Source organism: Sparus aurata, chromosome 21 (assembly GCF_900880675.1).
Source record: "Sparus aurata chromosome 21, fSpaAur1.1, whole genome shotgun sequence".
Lineage (NCBI taxonomy): Eukaryota > Metazoa > Chordata > Actinopteri > Spariformes > Sparidae > Sparus > Sparus aurata.
The window spans coordinates 5,463,826-5,475,505 of NC_044207.1; the positions used below are offsets into that span (position 1 = coordinate 5,463,826).

The following is an 11,680-nucleotide window of genomic DNA, read 5'->3' on the forward strand; positions in this document are numbered from 1 at the left end:
CCACTGGATTTGCACAAAGACTTTGAAAACAACAGCACAGAAACTCGGGTCCCTTAAAGTAGAAATTCTCCATGTTTTATGTGGACATATCCCAATCAGTGTTGATGATAAATAAAGTCAATTTAGGCAGTAAATTCGTGGTAAAATGTGTGGTGTCTTGACAGAAAAAGTTGCTCCTGTTTGCACAGCCTGCCTACATGTACCAGGATGTATTGCATGCAACCTCTTGACACTCCTTACCCCTAATACTTCCAAACCTTCCTTCTGGATTGTTTGGTCTTGTAATGTTGATTTGTGGGTTAAGGTGTTAAGACATTTGTCTTGTATTCTATGAGTGAATGATCTGTTTAGTTGTTAGACAACAGAGACGCACCTGCCACTATTGGGTTGTTGTAGTTACTGTCTGAAAAAACATACAAAAAAACAACACACGACTGAGACTTCCCCTCCCAGAAAACAGCATCCCTTCCCGCTAGCGACAGAGCCAGACTGGCCCGCTCTTTACTGATGGCGATTGTCATCATGTAATTTATTCAGAAAACGTAACGTTGTCACTGTGCACAATGCGTGGTGGGCCAGGATCTCAATCACAACACATTATAACTGTGTCCATATGATCTCAGTCTGCCAATACATGTTTAGATGACACCGGGGAAAATGTGTTGTAAAAAACCACACAGATCTCAACATCATGATGATTACCGTTATGCCTCTTTTGGATCCGCAGCATCAGACTGCTGTATGAACTAAAACACTGATGCGGCTTAACTGGAGCTGCTTGGTTCATTGTGAAAAAACAAAGGTGGAGAAATGGCCTGTGGCGATAATGTGGAGTCTGTTTAAAAGGGGCTATTGATAGGACGCTGCAGCTGATCAGACTGGTCTGATACATCACAATATGACTGGCATTTCCTACGGAGTGAAGACGGCTAACAAATTAAACTCAAGTGTGTCAACATCCATTTTTTTCTATTTTGTTTGTTTTCTGGTTCACAAGCGAGTTCAAATGTGTCAGCCTGAGAGTAGGAGAACAAAAGGACCCCAATCCTTAGTTTCTACATTGTAGATCAATACTGAAGACATGCAAACTGTGAAGGAACACATGTGGAATTATGCAGTTTGGCACCTGGAATGGTTTTCCAACAGTTTTGAAGGGGTTCCCAATGGTGCTGAGCACTTGTTGGCTGCTTTGCTTTCACTTTGCGGTCCAACTCATCCCAAATCATCTCAATTGGGTTTAGGCGAAGGCTAGCTCATCTGACGCAGCACTCCATCTCTCTTCTTCTTGGTCAGATAGACACCGCAAAGGCTGGAGCTGTGTTTGGGGTCATTATCCAGTTGAAGGGATGTAATGATACCAAAAACTCATGGCACAATAATATCCTAACCCTCACACTAAATCTGATGTGTACAGCATTGTACACCTATGACTGCACTCCTAGACATCAAGAGAACACTATGGTGAAATATGCAGATGAAATCACCACCATTGGCCACATTTTAAACAACAATGAGAGTTCATATCCCTGAGAACCTATGTTGGTCATCCCACATCACCATGCTGGTTTTTAAAGCACAGAAAATGCTCTACTTCCTACGGAATATGTAATGCTAAATTCCAGAGAGAGATTCTGGTCAACTACAAAGGAGCAATAGCAAGTATCCTGGCTGGAAATATCACAAACTGGAGAACCGCCAGTACATGGCCCAGGACAGGAAGGGTCTACGGTAGAGGATTAAAAACAACCAGAACATCATTGGTACCCATCTTCAGAGCATCAGTGATATTGGTGCAGTTAGGTATCTGCACAGAGCCAAAAGGATACTAAAAGACTACACCCACCCCAACCAGTCTGTTCACCCTGCTGCAATCAAGCAAAAGATGCAGAAGCATCTGCTGCCAAACCACCAGACTAGAGAGCAGCCCCATTCCCCAGGCTGTGAGACTCCTCAATTCATCATCAACAGCCCATTTTCTAAAGCAATTAACAAGCAATAAAACTACAATAAATTTACCTTCTAACCTTGTATATTTACATCTCACCTTGTATTGCCATCCAGCATAAGTAGTCTCTTCGCCTGCTACTGTTAAATAATAAAGTGGAAAATAAAAAAGTAATCTATGTAAATCTGGTTTGTTTGCAATAATTTTTGAGTTTTCAATGTTAACATTGGAAACAAATCAATACTAATAATGAAATATTTCATTCTAACAATTGACTATTGCACTTCTATTAAGTTGGGTAGGTAAAACAAGACAAGGATTTATAAAAGAAGGGTCAGAATCAAAGCAGCAAAGCCACGGCAGCCCCCCGCAGTAGAGCTCAAGCCTGTTAAACACTGAAACCTTCCTTCCTCCCAAGTGACATCCTCTATTGTGAGCTGTTTCTACATTATTATGTAAGCTGAACATATTACAGATATACATTGTTCAATTTTTAGTTTAAAAATATCATTTCAGATATTCACTCATTCACATGCACTCAGTCTTCCTAGGACAATGACATCGTGTTTGCCACTCATGTATATTGGACTTTTAATTTAAGTTATCCATAAGTAGATTTTGATATCCAGAATGAACCATCTGATAAATGAAGTTACTACAAAGAAAACTCTTATTTAAGATCTACAGTCTGATCGTACTTGTCATAATTTCAGACATTAAATAAAAAAAAGAAATTAAAAAACAATTCCAGATATCCACAGTTTAATTTTGAATATCAAAAAAATGTATTGTGACTGGTGACATTTCTTAACAGATCAACTAAATTGACGTAAGATATTTTTTAGATAGCTACAATTCGAATAATGACTATAAAGAATTCACTTGCAGGTATCCACAAATGTATTATGGATAAGTGTTTATTATTATATAATAATATTATATTATTATATATTAATAATATTATGTAATAATATTTATTACTATTCACCTAAGTTCTAACTAGTAGGCGTCACTCTGTAGCCACAGTGGACATTATACAAACGTCACAGGCTGTTTAGTAGCCTACTCCTGCTGAGGTGAACTGAACTACATAAACAAGTATTTACTCGAAATACAGCCAATAAATAAGCCTGACAATAGCTAATAAATACATGTGGACTGGCAGTAAATAAACTCACAGCATGGCCAGAAAAAAAGAAAATAACTCCACGCAGATTTTGAATCTGAGGTGAGTTATCCTTATAGAAGCCCGTCTGGTTTAAAAGAGCAGTTTGAGGATGTATTTTTCCACATGTTTTCCTTTAGAGGACACCATTGCGCCTCAGCGTCCCATGCCCACTCTAAAAGACTCATGATCAGGCACTTCACCAACTTTAGCTCCGAAAAGTTGGAGTATCAGAGCCGGGTGTGGTCGTGTGTGTATGTAAAGGTTAACTTCTGCTGAAAACAGGGCCAATTATGTGTCGTTTTCCAGCTGTTCCAAGGCAGTGGGCGTGTACAGAGAGCACGTGAAGGCATCATGTAGTCAACGTGCCGTGTTGTTGCTGTCTCCGCCTCGTCGTCACTGACAGAACGCCAGCAGAGGAGCAGCAGCCGCAAACAGGCAGAGAGGAAAACTAGCTAAAATGAAGGAGAACAGTTTGTCCCGAATAGTTGTTATAATCTTATGTCTGGCCGTTTTCATTGCCGTTATAGTTATTAACGCTTTGGCCGGAGCGGGCAGAGGTGAGTGAAATATCGTTACTAGCCAACACTTAAGGTGTTTTCAGTGCGTTTCTGAAATGTCGGCTGATTTGCAACTTGTTTACATTTGACAGAACGTTTATGTATTAACCACATGGGATTAGTTTCCTCCTAAACTTACACAACAGCGTTTTCTCTAATTACGAAACTGAAAAAACCCCTCCCAGGTAATGATGTTCCACTACGTTCCTGCCCACAAACACTAGGATGGAATTATTTCCGTCATGTTAACTTAACATTTTAACTAGGAGTTGCATAATAAGCGGACTTTTTATTGAAAGCCTTGGCTTTTGTCTAAAGATACACAAATGATACGAGATGTGTTGAACTGTGTTGTGTTCATCATATTAGCAACATCTCGGTCAAAGGACGTCACCGAATCTTTGTTAGAGTTAATGGACTTTCTTACCAAGCACATAGAAGGAACAGCTTAAACGCATGTTAACAGGAGTTCTTGTGGTGGCCCCACACACCCTCTGGAGTTGGATGGGGAACAAAGTAATTTTAGAAAAAAAAGAAAGCGGAAAAAGAGAGAAAAAAAAGCCTACGTACATTGTTAGGGTGTGTCATGAAAATCTAATTCCATGCCTTCAAACAAAAGATGAGACATTCACTTCATGATGGGTGACGCCCATGGTTGATACACATCGATGCATTTTTATGTATTTATTTTTTATTCTAGTCCACATTTAGTCAGTGTGATAGTCAAACTTTAGTGCCTAGGATTGTACTTTTTAAAGAATACATTTTTCCAAATCAAGTATATGCTTAACTATTGGTAGGGTGTGCCATAAAATGACTCCCTACAAATTGTTGACAGTGATACCATGTCCTATAACAAAAAATCTAATGTGTAATGCATATATTATTTGAATACAATTTGTTTTTCTTTTTACCTCTACATTCCTTCTATAGTAAGACAAAAGTAGGCATGAATCATGAATGTTCTCTGGCAATGATCATGTACAATTGTTGTATGGGGGTCTCACTGATCTCCCTCCCTCTTGTTGTCAAACAGACAACCAGGGCAAAAGAAATCTCTGTAAGGATAACTGACAATTATTTCCTAACTGTAATGTCTGTCATTAGCCCTTTTTAGATAGAAAAGGCGGCACATTTGCTCCAAGGTAAGGACAGCAATTTGCCGGCCTGTCTTTCTAAAACGGAGGCGTAATATTCCTCCTTTTCCAAAAGCCGCCTCTGAGGTAGGTGTAAACATGTGACATGACGTGAAGCTCGAGTTGGGCTGTGAACAGTGACAACGAATTTCTCCTCAAAATAAGAGCTTTACATTGCACCCCATTGGAGTTTAGAACTGGATTCTTAGCGGGGGGCTTTTAATTTGAAAGTAGTGACCGTTCTTAGCTTGCCGACACAACAAGCTAACACAACCAAACAGCTACAGAGACAGAGGAGACGCTAGCATCTCCTGGATCTCAGCGGTGTGGAGTGTGTGGTGGACTGACTGCTGTGATCAGCTGTTTCCTGGTTTTAAAACTCCCAGGCTGTGGGTCGCACAACAGTGCACGTCATTGACACCTCCGCCCACCTCACGCAGAGGCCGGCAAATTGCCGCCTTGTTTTTAGATAGCAGGCGAGGCGGAAATAAGTGTACCCTCCGAGGCGGAAAATCAGCGGACCACAACAGACCCCCAATTTGCCGGCCTCTGTCTAAAACCGTGGACCGAGCCGCCAAAAGGACGGGTAAATTGGCGGCTTGGTGCCCTGTCTAAAAACAGCTATTGTCTGGTGTTAATGGGTTGACATAATTTTCTCAGTGTTGGTCTGTAAAAATAAAAAGCCAGCAGTCGAGCTGATACAGCGGAATGTGACCTGTTGTTTCCGCACTTTAGTGCCTGCAGTGTTAGGTGAAGCAGACAGGCTAGGTGGTGGAGCAGCAGCAGGCAGCACCATGGCAATCAGCCCATTTGTTCCACCTAACGAGACTAGAGAAGCTATTGCAGAGCATGTCCAGAGGATGAGTGACCTCAACAGGAGCAGAGGCCGAAGAGGTCAATGTGTCGGTGTGAAGAGGTTGGAGTGTTGCTACAGCTCAGTCACCCTGAAAAAACAGGCATTACTAGAGCCACTGTGTGAGTGAACAGTCAAGAATAGAGAATGCCACCAACAAAGCCAGCCAAGCAGATGTGGAGTAGTATGGGTCTGTTTCTTTGAGCAGTATGATTGCACCCTCTGCTGTTCAAAAAGAATGATGTGAGAAGGACATACAATACACTAGAATGCATTTTTACTGGTTTCCCTTTCTATGATCCATAACCTTTCAAAGCAAAATATCCTTGTGATATCGTGGTAGATATCGTCACAATCCCACAGGAGTACTTAAACATTTTATTGTCAAAATGTGTCAGTTATATCACCAAAGTCGTTATATCATTGCATCTAACTGTTCACATATTGATACATCAATATTAAAGCCTAGGTAATGTTTTGAATTAATCACTTACTGTCATAATAATAGTAATCATTTACTGGAGTATCTCTCCATTTTTGAAATTGTGCATTTACTTAGTGCTTCCACCACTGCTTCCACATTTAATGTTTGCAAAATAACAGATAAAGCTTCTATATGCAAACACAAATTACTGATTTATGTTTTACACCAAATACATACCATTTCTAGAGCAAAAATAAAAATGCTGATTGACACATTCCATGTGTTCACAGAAGACATTTCAATGCAGCATAAATAGTCCTGTTTTCTTATAGAATGACGCCTTTGTCCAAATACTGTTCTTGTTCATGATCTGAGTGAGGCTCCTTCATGCCAGTTAAAGAAATATTATCTATCTATCTATAGACTAGGGCTGCACGATTCTGGAAAAAATGTGAATCACGATTTTTTTGCTTAGAATTGAGATCACGATTCTCTGGCACGATTTTTTTCACAAAATGTTTATTGCACTGATGAACTTGAACAAAAAAAAAAAACAAAACATGATAGTATTGCAGATACTACTATGCCTCTGCCAAAGCAATGTTTTTTTGTTCATTTCAAGTTCCATCATTGGATGAGAAATTATTTTTACACAAATAAAAAAATAAAAACTAGTCTCCCAAGATGAGAGGGCATCCTTTTATACCTCATGTTGTACAGTGTTTATCGGGGCCGTATCTTAAGCTAGGTGATATGTGATAGCTGCTGTGATCGGCTTTCTAAAACGGAGGCATAATTTTCTTCCTTTTCCAAAAGCCGCCTCAGAGGTAGAGGTAAACATGTGACGTGACGTGAAGCCCGACGTTGGGCTGTGAGCAGTTGACAACGAATTTGTCTTCAAAATAAGAGCTTTACATTATACCCCATTGGAGTTTAGAGCCGGGTTCTTAGCGGGGGGCTTTTAATTTGAAAGTAGCGACCGTTCCTAGATTGTGGCTACAACAACAAGCTAACACAACCATACAGCTAGAGATCCAGGAGACGCTAGCATCTCCTGGATCTCATCTAGCAGGCGAGGCGGAAATAAGTGTAAAACCGCGGACCTAGCCGCCAAAAGACGGGCAGATTGGCGGCTTGCTGCCCCGTCTAAAAACGGCCTCTCACTCACTCCTTCCAAACACTCAACTGCAGACGGGCTTCTGCCACTGAATCACGTGTTGTAAAGATGCTTTACCACAGGTTGAGGGAGGAGGCAGCGGCAGTGCTGCGTTTGGGGGCGCTTCAAAAAATCCGGGAGGAAAAAAGGAGCATTTGTTTGTGATTCAGCTCGAGATATAAAATGCTTCAGAATCACTGTGTGTAGATATGAGATTACGTGTATGTGTGAATCGAGATCGCGATTTTTTAACGATTTTTTGTGCAGCCCTACTATAGACAATAGACAACATCCTTAAAGACAATGTTTGACTTTTCCCTTTCGTGTCTCTGCTTTCTAGGTCCGTTCCACTCCTCTACAGGTAATGTGTCGGCCCGCTATGAGACGGACATCACTCCGGCTGGCTGGACCTTCTCCATCTGGGGTGTCATCTATACCTGGCTCACTCTCATGGTCCTATACCACACTACATATGTGTTCAGAGGGTAAGCTAACACCAAAATGATCAAACTGGGTATTTCTTTCAGCAGCTGACTTGTCTGATAGGACTCATTGTACAGAACAACATGCCAATGACAGCACTGATGCCATCATGTTACAGACGTACTCAAGTTTTGTACTTCAATTTTGAGTTACTTTACTTTAATATTTATTTCATAACTTAAGTTAATAGTTACTTTGCAGATTACATGCTGCATCAGAGCCGAAGTCGCAAATATTTAAATGCTGTTTTTATTTATTTTTTTCTGTCATTTACAACACTGATCATGGTCAGGAGAAAAATACTGAAAATTAGATCGGATTATCACTTGACCCATTGTGTACAGTATACATACATGTAAATTAATGTATATATGTCTAAAGTAACTTTTTGCCATGCCAAAAAAATATTTTGATACAAGTGTATATAGACTATCATACACAACACTACTTTAAGTCAAGTCCTATCTGTATAGGTGACTTTCACTTTTACTCAACTATTATTTTGTCACAAATCTACACACATGATACTTTCCCTTTACCTTTCACTCACTATGACTTTTGAGTACTTTATACCACACTGAATGACACTGATATTTGTCTTTCTGTAAATAGGTCCTGGGCTCAGTGTCTGCTGCCCTATGCTTTCTATTTTTGCTGGCTGGCCAGCATGGGTCTGAACATAGCATGGCTGCTGCTGTGGGACAGGGAGTATGTCTTCTTCCTTTACTTTTTACAGAATAAACACTGACAGTTAAAAAACCACAACACCATGCGAAACACAATCTCAGTGTAAGTTGGATTTGGCTGGGTGACACTATGGGTTAGGCCTAGGCAGTGAGGAGCACTAGAGACCAACTAAAATGAACTATATATATGAATAAACCCATTGTTACATTAAAACAGTGTAATGTGTTACCATAGAGAGGAAGAGGGATTGGGGACAGTGTAATTATTTGGGTATGAAAATAGTGAATTATATTTATGATTAAAATTGGCTAAAAAAATTTCTTAAAGGATGGAGAAATAGCAAATGTGAAATTGCAAGCAGTATTAAACCAGTGTAGACATTACATTTGAAAGAGATTTAAGGATGACTAACAATTTTTTTTATCCATTTTGTACAAATGCCAGTGAGCACCTATTGATGAACTGAAAACAAATCCAAGTGCAGTATGGTCAGAATGTGTAAACAACCCCTTCAATAGTTGGTGAAAAATCTTTAACTTTTGAACCTGTTAAAAACCTCTGTTCACCAGTGACCATGTATTTTCATCAATTTAGTTTATAAAAAAAAATTCAAAGTAAATTTAGTTTGATCACAACTGAGAATTGTTTTTTATCAATTATTTTACAAATGGACTTTTATCACTTAAAAACTGACATTAATACAGCAATTATGATGCATTAAGGCTCCCTCGTTTTTTTTCTCTTTGTCTTGCAGGTTGATGTTCGCTGCTCTGGTTGTATTAATCATGATTGCAATTTCCAACTATAGTGCTTTATTCTTCTGTTGCTTTGCCACGGATTACTATGGACTCTGGTTACAGACATACCATCGCAAAGACCTGGCCTGTCTCAGAATACTGGTATGGCTTTGTGTGTGTGTAATAGACCTTAGTGTTTTGGCGAACTGTGTTTTCCATTTGTGCAGTACACTGCTGATGAGAAAGGTCTCTTTTTTTAAAACACACCCTTGTGAATGATGTCAACCTTGTGCACTTACATGGTGATATGTACAGGTCCAGAATGGTTTGGCTCTCTACACCACGTGGACAGCCATCGCCTCTCTGATCAACTTCTCTCTCGTTCTCCACCTGTGGGGTGTGGACAGGAGCACAGCAGGAACAGCTTCTCTGTGCATCCTGTTTGGAGAGGTGATGGGATGGTAAGCTCTGATTGGACCAGGTTAAATTATAGATAAAATCTGATGACTTTAAATTTACATTTTGAATGTATGATGCCATATCTCAATGGACAAAGAGATAGAAATAAAACCCCTTTTTCTTTTTTTTGCCTTTTAGAATATTTGGCATGAAACGTGATAGATGTTACTAAAGATGATTCTAACTAACTGGAGGGGAGTTTGCTGGTTTTTGAACGCTGTGTTTGTGTGACCTTACAGAGTCGTTAAGGACATGTGTGAGCTCTGAGTCTTAAGGACCACAACTGGCCTTCATGTGGGTTGCTGGGGTTAGGTGTGTTAGGCTGTCAGGGGAGGGAACTCAGAACTGTAATGACACACCCACACAGAGAAGCAAGTCCAGTTGCCTACGATACAGCACTTGGAATCTACCATGACCTGGATGACTGAGAATCTTCATCAACACGTTACTAAACAATTGCTTTGTGTGCAGGTTCATCCTTGAGAACTGGGTGCTGGACCGTTGGGTGCGTAACATCCTCACTGTTTACCCTGTGGTGATCTTGGCTCTGGTGGGCAACATCATGAAACATTTCAACCCAGCGGACCCCACTACAAATTCTGTGTTCATGGGTGAGTTTAACATAATGGCTACCCCAGATGTGACTTCACCAACACCAGCTCTGTAGCTATATTTCACAACTAATTAAATTGAGACATTTTAGAATAAAAAGAATGTGTGTGGTTTCCTTTTTAAAGGGGATTTATGGAGTTTTGACAGTTGACCCAGTTGCATTTTTTTTTTTTTTACTTCTTTCCTTTTGTGTCTTATCAGTTGTATTGCTGGTGCTAGTGTGTATCCTGCTGATTTTCCGAGTATGTACCGTCATCTGGAGAAACATCAGGCGGCCACTCCACTCCCCCGGCTCAGCCCGGCTGATGATATCACCACTTGATGGCAGCAAATTCACAGTCTTTACTTAAACAAAAGTAATCCATTACAGTCTCTCCAATCCCACTGCTGTCTTTAAACTGTCTGCCTTGACCCACTCTTATTTACAGTTTCAAACAAGCCATTCCAATACTCTAGGACAATACGTAAAGCGTAAAGGAAATGTAAAGTTTTTGCACTTGTGTAGGGGTTAATAGTCATGGATTTGCGTGAAAAACATGGATATGAACTGTATTTCTTTCAGTGGAATGAATGTAATGAACTTGAATTGAAAAGGGGGGGTGTTAAGAGTCTGTAATGGTAAGATTGAAAACTTCTCCTCTCAAACTGCGTTATGGACAATGCCTCTACATCTGAAACACTTTCTTTGAAATACTAATACACCACTATTATTTTCACTACCTATCATAAATGTTGTGAAGGACTTTTTATACAAAGGCATGCATGTGATTTGATTATCATGTTTTGTGTCATTATTTTATCACAGTATTATTATTGCATTTTTGGCCGTTTTTGTCTTATCCATTCAGTGAAAATGGACATGCGCTCAATTCACTGTTTATTGCTTTTTGACTATATAATTTGAGGAAAATTAACTATCATGTGTTCAGGGCTTTGTTAAAATCATTCTGAATTTCCAATTAAAGCATTCATTTTAACAACTAATGCTGCCTGGAAAGTTTTATCAAGTCAAATGAAAAATGTATTTGACTGTTATGTTCGGATCTATCCCACCATGAAAATAAATCATATACATGGAGTGTATTTACTTTTTAAAACTGGGAACCACCATCTTCACTGACTGTAGCTGGCTGAATGAACTGGCCTAAATGAGTCTGTCATTGCTCCACAATAGAATGTTTGGAACTTCATCTGTAAAACAAGTCTAAAGATTATAGAAACCCGCAAATATTAGACATCCCATACATGAATACAGACAGAAAGAAGTGCAGGACTGAGTAAGTGAAGAGGTGATTAAAGCCTCACTTTGACATCTAGTCAAATGATTCTGGTAATGTCTACTACCTCACAAACACACTGGAATACAGTTGTTGCCCTAATCACTCTAGATGTGTCAAAAAAATGCACAGCAAATCACTGGTATGAGACAAATATGATTCGTGTCACTATACGTTGGATATGGT

At 39.7% G+C, this 11,680-nt stretch overlaps 2 protein-coding genes across 2 annotated transcripts in view; both read left to right on the forward strand.

Moving 5' to 3' along the window:
• The window catches only part of c21h5orf22 (chromosome 21 C5orf22 homolog), a 13,151-nt gene extending 12,615 nt beyond the window's left edge, over window positions 1-536 (forward strand). Inside the window, exon 10 of the mRNA XM_030404189.1 lies at window positions 1-536. This exon is cut by the window's left edge and continues 85 nt beyond it. Within this exon, the coding sequence (XP_030260049.1) occupies window positions 1-57 (57 nt within the window). The 3' untranslated portion in view covers window positions 58-536.
• A 2,930-nt stretch (window positions 537-3,466) lies between these two features.
• LOC115573351 (uncharacterized) lies at window positions 3,467-11,201 on the forward strand. The gene is made up of 7 exons (XM_030404099.1): window positions 3,467-3,670; window positions 7,580-7,724; window positions 8,335-8,430; window positions 9,164-9,308; window positions 9,462-9,607; window positions 10,077-10,216; window positions 10,419-11,201. Exons 1-7 carry the CDS (start codon window positions 3,571-3,573, stop codon window positions 10,565-10,567), a joined length of 921 nt encoding a protein of 306 aa, XP_030259959.1. The 5' UTR covers window positions 3,467-3,570; the 3' UTR covers window positions 10,568-11,201.
• The last annotated feature ends 479 nt before the right edge of the window (window positions 11,202-11,680 follow it).

Bases quoted from the DNA above. Each gene is read 5' to 3' on its own strand.
- LOC115573351 (XM_030404099.1), top strand. From the start codon at position 3,571: ATGAAGGAGAACAGTTTGTCCCGAATAGTTGTTATAATCTTATGTCTG. The intron at 8,431-9,163 runs GTATGTCTTCTT...TTTGTCTTGCAG, and splicing joins CTGCTGCTGTGGGACAGGGA to GTTGATGTTCGCTGCTCTGG. The intron at 10,217-10,418 runs GTGAGTTTAACA...GTGTCTTATCAG, and splicing joins TACAAATTCTGTGTTCATGG to TTGTATTGCTGGTGCTAGTG.